Source organism: Rana temporaria, chromosome 10 (genome assembly GCF_905171775.1).
Source record: "Rana temporaria chromosome 10, aRanTem1.1, whole genome shotgun sequence".
Classification (NCBI taxonomy): Eukaryota; Metazoa; Chordata; class Amphibia; order Anura; family Ranidae; genus Rana; species Rana temporaria.
This window is the reverse complement of record NC_053498.1, coordinates 98,186,636-98,198,659: the sequence shown is the minus strand read 5'-3', so window position 1 is coordinate 98,198,659 and position 12,024 is coordinate 98,186,636. Positions and strand designations below refer to the sequence as shown.

Genomic DNA, 12,024 nt, shown 5'->3' with positions numbered 1-12,024 from the left:
TTTATTCTTGTAGAGCGACTCCATTTTCTGTATTGTATTAATTTATGTTGTATAACATTTTTGAGTTGCTGCTGTATTCTCCCCTTTTTTTAAGGTATGCGCAATTTTTTCCTTCTTACAAAAAAAAATAATATCAAACATACAAATATTCATAACAGAAACATACACAAAGCCCCCCCCTTTTGCATCAGAGACAATCAGAGTTCTCCTACCACAGTTATCGAAAATTCGCAATCATTTTCGCATTCGCATTAGCGAAAATTCACAATTTGTTTTTTTTATATTCGGCAACATAAAAGGATCGCCTCAGCTTAGCTACTCGGCCCATGGTCTCTAATCATACCAGCAATGCTTTTAGACGTCGATAGGATGTGATCTGTTTTAAAAATAAAATTGAAAAAATGCGAATATTCGGAATTGCGAATATTCACCGCGAAATTCGAAATATATCGCGAATACTCGAATATGCTATATTCGAGCCGAATATTCGCAATACGAATATTCGTGAGCAACACTATTCAGGAAACCTTTGTGCAATGTTTATTTACAACATGTAACATGCAAAAGTATATTTGTCATATTTTGCATGTGACTCTTTTTTTCCAAAATGATTGAAAAATAAAATGTATTGGGGGGAAAAATACACAGGCTTAATTTACACCCAAAACAGAATTTAAAACCTGACAGGGGCCCATATTCTCTCTAAAAATCCGCGGGCTGCGCTTAAGGCACTTACACTCCGCTGTCCCAACTTACAGGAGCAAGTGTTGTATTCCCCAAACACTTGCTCCGTAAGTTGGGACGGCGGAGTGTAAATGCCCCGGCGTAGCCTGGCGGATCTCCAAGGGGGCGGCTTGTATTCAAATTAAGCGCGCCCCCGATTCTAATGAACTGCGCATGCGCCGGGCTTCAAAAAGCCCAGTGCGCATGCTCCAGTTCTCGGCGGAAAACGTCAATGACGCCGACGTGTGCGTCATTGACGTAAAGTCGTATTCAAGAACGACTTAAGGAAACGACGTACCCGACGAAAAAACACGACGCGGACCCGACGCCATCCGTAACATGGTCTACGTGGGACTTGCGGAAACTTACTCCTCATATAGCAGGAGTAAGTTTCCGCTTACGCAAACGACATTAGCGACGGTTACGCGACGCAAACTCGTTCGGGAATCAGCGTAGAAGGACCATTTGCATACGCAAATGAGTCCTTCACGTAAATGCCATCTAGCGGCGGCCGGCGTCATTACATTTAAGATCCGCCAGTGTAAGTGACTTACAGATGGCGGATCTTAAGTGTATCTATGCGAAAATGATTCTAAGAATCAGTCGCATAGATACACGGGCCAAAAAAGGGAGATACGATGGAGTATCCTGAGATACTCCATCGTAACTTCTATGAGAATATGGCCCAGGGTTCTTATCCATCACCATTTGGCCGTTTGGAAGGATCAAATACCTGTTTCCCCTCTGCCCAATGTGGTTTCTACCACTGCCTTTTACATTCTGTAGTAAAGTTTGAGCCGGTGGGAGAAACCACAGCTTGCAGCAGGGGAGCAAATATTCCACACAATCTGCAATGTGGAGTGCTTGTAGGGGGTGCAGTGAGGAGGTGAAGTTTTAACGAACAGGCTGCCAGAAATTCAAGTATATTCCCTATTATTTTACAGGTATGCTTTGAACTATAAAATTACCTTGTGCTGTCAGTGTCACTTTAAAGATCTTGAGGTTGCAATATCTTCTATTCTATTTTTACCAGATTTTTTTTGTCATATAGTTGAACTTGCAGGATACTAAGTAATAGGTGTACACATCCTCTTCTGCTTATGACAGACAGACCTTCAGCTGTGTGCCATTTCACAGGTCAAACATATAGGATATTCAGACAGAAGCGTTGAGGCATATTTTGCAGAACCCTTATCTAAAGATTTTTGTAAGTAGCAGAATGTCCAACAAGTATAATATTTGAGAACAGCCATCAGGTGTAGCATACAGGGACGCAACATACAAGCATTTATTGAGTAGAAAATGAACACCACATTTTATCATGCCAAATGCATTGTAAAAATAAAACACTAATGCCAGGCTCACAGTGGATCAAGAAAAAATAATAGGTCATAGTAACAATAAACAACAGGCTGGGTAAGCATTCTATAGAAATGCCAGCAAGGGCCAACCCATATAAGATTGCATTTTAGAGTAACGTAGGCCCCATATGGTGCTGCAGCAGGGAGAGTCAAGTATGTTTGATGACCTTAAAGCTCAGTTTGGGTTCATTTTTTTTAAAGCTGTCCAATATGTGAAAAAAAAAAAAAACAGCTCAGGCTGCAATAAGCACATCCTAATGGTATTTTCCCCCACTGTATTTTTGTTTTTTTGTCACTAATTGTCATTCAACTGAGGACATATGGTGAGTGCAAGGCGTTATGGACCCACCCCCTGACGGGGCGCTAACACAACACCCTGCACTCACAGTGTAAGGATGGATCATCGAGGACTGTCTATCGCTGGATAAGATACGAGGAGAAAGAGGACCCTGCGCTTCATGTGGCTATCCTATACTGTGTTTCCCTGAAAATAAGACCTACCCCGATAATAAGACCTAGCATGATTCTCGGGGAGGGCTGTAATATAAGCCCTACCCCGAAAATAAGCCCTAGTAAAATCTGGTAATTTTTTTTTCAATCCAACTTGCAGATTGATTACACCGCCATAAGGTGTGCGTGTCTCCTTTTGTAACTGCACTGTGCAAAACACCCTATTTACAGACTCGCCGGAGGTCTTCTACTCTCCTCCTGGCTGACGCCAGCGTGACAGCGGCTCCCCCCTCCGCTCTCCTCCCATCTGATGCCTGCAGGCCCTCCCTCCTCAGCGCACAGAGCGGGTCGAAGGCAGCGGGACACCGGCTCCCCCCTCCTCCGCTCTCCTCCCGCCCGCGGACCCCCCTCCTCAGTGCACGGAGCGGGCCGACACCAGCAGGGATCCCCGTGCAGAGAAGAAAAGCCCAAGCAGACCATGCGACACCCAGTGGAGCTGCAAAAAAGGTATTTTCCACAAAACAATCACAAAGGGAGACACACTACACCCCACACCAGCACAATTCCTACAAAACGAATTACATAATTCTATAAGGATGGATTTTAAGATGTTTTTTATGACAAAATACTGACTCCTGACCTGACGGGGAGGGGGAGAAGACAGGGGGCACAGGAGATGGATAAATGACACAGCAGAAGCACTATGTAATCTATCATGCTTTAAAGGAAAAGGATTTTTTTTTTTTTTAGAGTTACAACCACTTTAAGATCATTGTACATACCGTAAATAAATAAGACATCCCCCAAAAATAAGCCCTAGTGTGTTTTTGGTTGCCAAAATTAATATAAGACCCAGGCTTATTTTCGGGGAAACACGGAAAAGGTAATTATTATTCAAAACAGAGCATAGCATACACAAGGGTGGCCTTTGGGATTAAGGGGGTAGAGGCGACTGGGGGTCAGAGCCCGAAGTTGGGCTTTAACAGTCACATTGCTAAACTCACACTGGAGAATATGATCCTTAAAACATTTTTTTTACTGTTGATTTAAAATATATTAAAATATTAAAACTCCTTACTGATCTTCAAGGTAGACCAAGTGAGCCTAGTCACTTTTTCTGGGGAAGGTTTAGAACTACATTTAGTATTTAGTAATTTCCCCTTTGGATTTTGTACAACTTCCTGTCCAGATCCCTGTCAGTAAAAAAATCTTAAGCTGGTCACAAATGATTCTTCCAGTCACACAAACGAGATGGATGGAGGAATTCCTTCTGACAAAATATTATATTCTGAAAGAGGGACTCTTCCCTGTCAGAAAACTCTGATCAGTGACTGCAGCCACTGATCACCAACAGTTTTCCAACATTACCATTTGACAGAAGTCAACCTAACAACCGACTTATGTCGAACAGGGACAACCACACATGGATTGACATTCAGCTGGTCTCTTTTGAACTGACCAAATTTTGATTATTCTATGGACAGCTTTACTGACAGGGATTTAGGCACCAATACAATCCTGACAGATGTCCTAAGCCATCTCCAGTCTACTAATGAACTGAATGCTGTCTAAAGCCTGGTACACACAATGAGATTATCGGACAAATGATCGTCCGTTTTTTTTGCATGCTAGTGTCCATATTGAAAATGAAGAGGTTACTAATGTAGCGGGTGCCGCTCAGCCCACCTGCGGCCCCACTCCTCTCGCTGGCCGCTGCCAGGACACAGACCCTGACACACTCTCATAAGGAAGAGCATGCCTGTCAGCACCTGCGGGGGAATTTTTCCCCCTCCCTCTCCTCGCCTTAAACTGGCAGGGGGAGGGAACCAATGAAACTCAAGAAATTGGTGAGCGGGCACTTGCCCAATTTACAGAGATACAGAGACACTGCATGCAGACAATGTTGCTTATTTTGCCTGCACTTGTAGAACATGGGTCACACTTGCACCCTGTTAAGCAGTCACAGTGTTTACCTTGCTACCCGGATACTGCCAGCATACTACATTTCACTCTATCAAACAGTGCATAAACTAAAGTGGCTAGCTGAAGATTCAAGGCCTTCTTCTTCCAAGGGTCTGAAGTTACTGCTGCCATACGGGCACACACACATACCCAGGGCTTAGTATATGTAGTGTATGGGACAGAAGGGAGAGGTCTGACATAAGAAGGGGTCATTCCTCTGGCCTTCTCCTGCCTGAACTCTCCGAGCCCAATTTAGGTCGAGTGGTGGTAAATCAGTCTCATTGTTTGGCATTTTGTTATCTGTCAATTGTTAAAGTGCTTGCCTCTGCTCTCAGGGTTTTTCTTCTTGAGGAGTCCCCTGAAAGCAGACAGACAGTACCATTGCTCTTAATTCTCAGTCATTATTACACAGTTGCCTTACTTGAGATATATTTGTCTAGCTATATTGTTACTGTTTGTAGTTGTTGACTTTTACTTTTTATTTGACAGGCTGGAACTCCTCTTTACACTATGTTTTAAGGAAAGCTCCATATGTAATATGATATAGTCTGGGTTCCATTGGAAGATAAAGAGCAAAGATATGATACAGCTGATAGGAATATACCAATTGGAAATTCATATTGCCTTCTGTGTTTAATTATCGTTGCTGTGGTTAGAGCATTATGTAGAACTAGACAATGACATGTGTCTCATTTTATATATGTAGACACAATAGAGCTGACTTAAATCAGAATATTTTTATATAGGCCTTGTTAAAATTAGTAAAAGATCATTTAATATATATATATATATATATATATATATATATATATATATATATATATATATATATATATATATATATATATATATATATATATAAATAACAGCACTACAGAGAATTCTAGCAGAATTATCTATAAAATATCCTACCAAAAATATAGTACAGGCCAGGAGCTCAGGCACAGCATAAGCAGAGGGCCACATGATGGGGTTTGTCCAGAGAGACTATAGGCCAGTGATGGCGAACCTTGGCACCCCAGATGTTTATGAGGGGTGTCTGTACTGTGGGGGGCTGCACTGTAGGGGTGGGGATCTTCACTATAGGGGTGTCTGTACTGTGGGGATGGGGGTCTGCACTGTAGGGGTGTCTGTACTGTGGGGGGTGGGGGTCTGCATTGTAGGGGTGGGAGTCTGCACTATAGGGGTGTCTGTACTGTGGGGGTCTGCACTTTAGGGGTGTCTGTACTGTGGGGGTCTGCACTATAGGATGTCTGTACTGTGGGGGGTCTGCACTGTAGGGGTGTCTGTACTCTGGGGGTCTGCACTATAGGGGTGGGGGTCTGCACTATAGGGGTGTCTGTACTGTGTCGGGTGGGGGTCTGCACTGTAAGGGTTTCTGTACTGTCGGGGGCTGCACTGTAGGGGTGGGGGTCTGCACTGTAAGGGTTTCTGTACTGTCGGGGGCTGCACTGTAGGGGTGGGGATCTGCACTATAGGGGTGTCTGTACTGTGGGGTGGGGGGGTCTGCACTGTAGGGGTGTCTGTACTGTGGGGGTCTGCACTGTAGGGGTGGGAGTCTGCACTATAGGGGTGTCTGTACTGTGGGGGTCTACACTGTAGGGGTGTCTGTACTGTGGGGGTCTGCACTATAGGGGTGGGGGTCTGTACTGTGTCGGGTGGGGGCCTGCACTGTAAGGGTGTCTGTACTGTTGGGGTCTGCACTATAGGGGTGTGTGTACTGTGGGGGGTGGGGGTCTGCACTGTGGGGGGGTCTGAACTGTTGGGGGGTCTGAACTATTGGGGGGGGTGTCTGTGTAATGTAATGGGGTCCAGAGGTGCAGGGTGCTATGAAATAAAAAGGGGTCCAGTGGTGTATGGTGCTGTGTAATGTAAAGGGGTCCAGTGATGCAGGGTGCTGTATAATGTAAAGAGGTCCTTAGGTGCAGAGTGCTGTGTAATGTAAAGGGGTCCAGAGTACTGTGTAATGTAAAGGGGTCCAGTGGTGTAGGGTGCAGTGTAATGTAAAAGGGTCCAGAGGTGCAGGGGGCTGTGTAACGTAAAGTGGTCCAGAGGTGCAGGGTGCTGTGTAATGTAAAGGGGTCCAGAGGTGCAAGGTGCTGTGTAATGTAAAGGGGTCCAGAGGTGCAAGGTGCTGTGTAATGTAAAGGGGTCCAGAGGTGCTGTGTAATGTAAAGGGGTCCAGAGGTGCAGGGTGCTGTGTAATGTAAAGGGGTCCAGAGGTGCAGGGTGCTGTGTAATGTAAAGGGGTCCAGAGGTGCAGGGTGCTGTGTAATGAAAAGGGGTCCAGTGGTGTAGGGTGCTGTGTAATGTAAATAGGTCCAGTGATGCAGGGTGCTGTATAATGTAAAGAGGTCCTTAGGTGCAGGGTGCTGTGTAATGTAAAAGGGTCCAGAGTACTGTGTAATGTAAAGGGGTCCAGTGGTGTAGGGTGCAGTGTAATGTAAAGGGGTCCAGAAGTGCAGGATGCTGTGTAATGTAAAGAGGTCCTTAGGTGCAAGGGGCTGTGTAACGTAAAGTGGTCCAGAGGTGCAAGGCGCTGTGTAATGTAAAGGGGTCCAGAGGTGCAAGGTGCTATGTAATGTAAAGGGGTCCAGAGGTGCAAGGTGCTGTGTAATGTAAAGGGGTCCAGAGGTGCAGGGTGTTGTGTAATGTAAAGGGGTCCAAAGGTGCAGGGTGCTGTGTAATATAAAGGGGTCCAGAGGTGCAGGGTACGGTGTAATGTAAAGGGGTCCAGAGTGCTGTGTAATGTAAAGAGGTCCAGATGTGCAGTTGTGGAGAGGGGGTACACAATAGTGACAAAGAGATATTGAAGGCTACAGAGGTATGCGGGGGGCACAGAAGGGTGTTTTTACATTTTAAGGTGGGGGGTGCCAGATATAGGATCTGCCCCCGGTGCCAAATATTGCACTGTATTTTCTGTAAAATATATATGCATATGGGTGTATCATTTTTTTTATTTTTTTTGGTGGGGGAATGAATCTTGGGTGGGAGTTCCCACACTTTTTCCCCCAGGACTTGACCCCTGATTATAGGACACTAATAAGTGCCAAAACTGAAATCATAAACACTCTCTCTGCTTAGTAACACTGACAGCCAATCACCTCTCAACCCTGTGAGCTGTAGTTAGGGAGGGGCCTATCTCTTTGCCTGCTTGTCTGCTTCTCTAAATAAAGTAAAGAAACATAGCACCAATTTATAATATTCTATTGAGGTTTATTTTACCATTTTTAAAATTTGAAAATGAGAGGTATGCTATCAAAAGAAAGGTCTAAGGGGTCACACCAAAAATATTAAAACCAATCTTTTCAAGGATAAAGAAGCCTAACAAGATAACCAAGAGGTAAGAAACAAATTGGATGGTAAATAATTGTTCAGAGGGTATTTTATGGCTGATTTAAGACACGGGTCAAAACCGACCCGTTAACATCATGGATAGTAATAGCAAGCTAACATAAGAGGAGGGTTAAAGTTGTGCTGCATTATGAGAGGCAGTTACTGGAAAAACTTCATATTGTTGAGCCTGGTCGCTAAGAAATAAGTTTAATTTCTCACACAAGTTGCATTTATCATCCTAGTCTGAGGCCTAGTACATCAAAATCCGCCAGAGGATTTATCCGCGGAAACGGTCCGGAGGTCCGTTTCCGCGGATAAATCCTCTGGCGGATTTTGATCTCATGGTTGTACTAACCATGAGATCAAAATCCCCGCGGAATTCCGTCCGCGGTGACGCGTCGCGCCGTCGCCGCAATGATGACGCGGCGACGTGCGCGACGCTGTGATATAAGGACTTCCACGCATGCGTCGAATCATTACGACGCATGCGGGGGATGGATTCGGACGGATTGATCCGGTGAGTCTGTACAGACCAGCGGATCAATCCGTTGGACTGGATTCCAGCGGATCGATTTATTAGCATGTCAAGAAATTTTGATCCGCTGGAAATCCATCCCCGGGGAAAAAAATCTGCGGAAAAATATCCGCTGGATCGTACACACCAGGGGATCTATCTGCTGAAACCGGTCCGCGGATCAATTCCAGCGGATCGATCCTCTCGTGTGTACGGGGCCTAAGAAACAAACACAAAAGTTCCCAGGGTGGGGTCTCCATTACATATATTCATATTTTTATGGTTGGTTAGTAAAAATATTATCTACAGTACTTCATAATCTCTTTGTTCCCTCAGTATTTCTGGGCCTGCTGGTTTGGACTGGAGCATATGGTCAAAGCAGCAAATATTCAGACTTGTTGGAAGAGTGTCTTCAGGATCCGGAGTATGAAGATATAATGGATATTGCCATACGTGGATTGCCTCCTGTCCCAAAATCTAATGCGAAACACGTTGTAATTGTTGGTGCCGGGATGTCCGGATTATCAGCGGCCAACGTATTACAGAATGCCGGTCACAGAGTAAGTTGACGAATTTGTCAGAAGGTACTCAGACATTGGTAGTAAAACCTTTCCACCCAATTATTATTATTATTATTATTATTATTATACAGGATCTACAGTATATAGCGCCAACAGTTTGCGCAGTGCTTTACAATGTTAGGGCAAACAGTACAGTTACAATACACAGGGCCGCCATCAGGGGGGTACAGGCAGTACACCTGTAAGGGGCCCCCGGATGACAACCCCCTATTTTTATAAAAAAAAAAAATTATATATATATATATATATATATATATATATATATATATATATATATATATATATTTATTTATTATTATTATTATTATTAAAGGGCCCAGAGGTCCCCAGGGCCCCGGATGGCAACCCCCTTTTTTTATAAAAAAAAAATGTTTTATATATTATTTTATTTCTTTTTTCTTTTTTTTTTTAAATAAATGTTTATTTTTTTATTTTTGTTTATATATATTTTTTTATTTTTATTTTTTATTAAAGGGCCCAGAGGTCACCAGGGCCCTGGATGGCAACCTCCCTTTTCTTTTTTCTCTTTTATAAATGTTTCTTTTTCTTTTTTTATATATTTTTTAAAAAAAAATTTTAATAAAGAGCCCAGAGCTTTCTTTATTTTTTTTAAAGGGCCCAGAGGTCCTGGATAGCAACCCCCCTTTTTTTGTAATTTCTTTTTATATATATATATATATATATATACCTATATTTATATATATTTTTTATTAAAGGGCCCAGAGGTCCCCAGGGCCCCAGATGGCAACCCCCCTTTTAAAAAAAATAAAAATAAACATATAATTTTTATATATATTTTTTATTTATTTCTTGATTTTTATTAAAGGGCCAAGAGGTCCCCAGGGCCCCGGATGGCTACCCCCCTTTTTTATATATATTCTTGTTTACTTCTTCTTTTTTTGTAAAGGGCCCCCCCCGCTTCTCAATTCGCGGCAGCCCCCCCCGCTTCTCAATTCCAGGGGGTAGCAACCCCCCCCCCCGGTGCTCCAGGGGGCCAATGCCTGAAGTTGTGTAAGGGGCCCCATAATTCCTGATGGCGGCCCTGACAATACAATTCAATACAGGAGGAATCAGAGGGCCCTGCTCGTTACAGTTTACAATCTAGTATAATAAGGTTTGGCAACCCTGGCATGTCTGTAATTGTACCACGCATTGTTAAGGCTTTGACCTGAAAAATGTTTCAAACAAATGAAAGGTTAAAGTAGAACTAAACCTTCAATATAGTAAAGTGCTGAGGTATATCAATATTATAAAGTGATGCCTTCGTCCCATTAAATTATTGTAGAGAAAAGGGAGGCTTGTGGTGGACTATAATGGCATCATATGTGCAACTGATAAACAGTCGATATTATAATTAAAAGGTTTTTATTACAAAAATAGAAACATTCCATAACATTTACAATAAAATATCAAAAAATATAAAATATTAGCCAACGATAAGTTGATTCATGGTTATCACAACTGATATTTTCTATATGTACTCTCAAAGTACCTGAGCTATATTGCCTCTCATACATTTCTATTAGTTGCCAGTACAACTTGTGTATTATACGTGTATCCTCAAAGTACCTGAGCTACACTATCTCTCGTATGCAATTAATACTTGTTACTACAAATACAATTTACTACTTGCTTGACAGAAGTATAAAATACTTATAGGCCTCATCCTAATTGTTGAACATGTTCGCTCTAACTTTTATATGGTAGGGGTTGATGCTATTTCATAGCATCTCCCCTAGTGGCCTAAATACATCTCTACATGCTAAGGTTTATATGATGTAGAGAACCCCCAAACTCCTGTTGCTAGGCGTGACGCCTGGGGTCCCTACTGATAATCACCTGCATGTAGTGGTGTATTGGGATATTGACCTTGAACTAGTTTTAAATGCTAAGCCTTGGTCGCATGTTGTAATGAGTCCATGCTTAGTAGCTCAACGCCTTTCTTTATGTGACACAGAGATGTATAGATCCCCCAAACTCCTGTTGCAAGGAGTGACGCCTGGGGCCTAATACTGAGTTGTCGCATAGAGAATCAAATTGAATTCCTTGCTAACTGTAGTTGTGGTTCACGCCGTTCACCAGTGCTGTTACAATGCCTAATGTACCACCAGCCACAGAATACAAGGTTGTTTGCTGTCAGGTGAACGCCTGTGGGCTAATTTATGGGGCCTGTAATGGCCAACACTTACTTCTGTATCCGGTGAATAGCTTAATGTACCTCCAGCCATAGAATACAAAGTTGTTTGCTGAAAGTTGGGGCTTGTAATGGCCAGCACTTACTTATGTATCCTGTTTTTCACTTAATACTTCTGGTAGGTCAGTGTCCATGTTGTGGGACTATTTGTGCACAGCTAGTAAGTATTTTGTGGCTACAAATATGACCTGAAGGTTTTTAATATTCGCCTGCCATTAAAGTCAATGGGACCCGCCGCAAACTTGCGGTTCGCGGACATTTGCGATCGTTCGCGGTTAGTGTTCGCAAACCGTCCCATCGGATGTTCGTCCATCACTAGTAATGCTTACTGCATGAAAATTTGTGCATGATGAGCTTCATGAACTGTATTATATGTACCGGTTATTGTGCTCTGCCCTCGCAATTTGCTCAACCACCATTGCCAAACTTCCACTCTAAACTTTGAGCAATGCATATATAATCATGGCATGCACAGATTACATTTTATTGTTTTTGTTAAAAAGCATTAATTTAAAGCACCAAAACCAAACATTTTTATATATTGAAGCATACCAATCATTAGATTATTGTATTAGTTTTCTTTATTTAATCTTTTTTCCCTCTGTCTTCACCCAGTGATCTAGCCAGTAATACACCTATTGTAGTGGAGTGCCCCAACTCTGGATGAAGGAGCACAGGGTTCACCTTGACAGCAGCATTGTCCAACTGGGGAGAGAGGAGCGTTAGGCTGGCCATACATGCATTGAAATTTGTCTGGTTCTTCAGGGACTGGCCAAATAGGGAACCGTGTATGGGCAAGGTAGTTGAACAGTGGCGGCTGCTCCATAAGGGGGCACAGAGGTGCCGCCCCTCCTATCCATGTGTCTGGCCCCCTTATCTACATACAGGGCGCAGGACCATGGA

General features: G+C 43.1%; 1 protein-coding gene across 1 annotated transcript in view; it reads left to right on the top strand.

Annotated features, from left to right (window-relative positions):
• The window catches only part of LOC120915365 (L-amino-acid oxidase-like), a 54,381-nt gene that overhangs the window by 3,636 nt on the left and 38,721 nt on the right, over positions 1 to 12,024 (top strand). Inside the window, exon 2 of the mRNA XM_040325794.1 lies at positions 8,683 to 8,906. Coding sequence (XP_040181728.1) covers positions 8,683 to 8,906 — 224 coding nt within the window. The remainder of the gene's footprint in view (positions 1 to 8,682; positions 8,907 to 12,024) is intronic.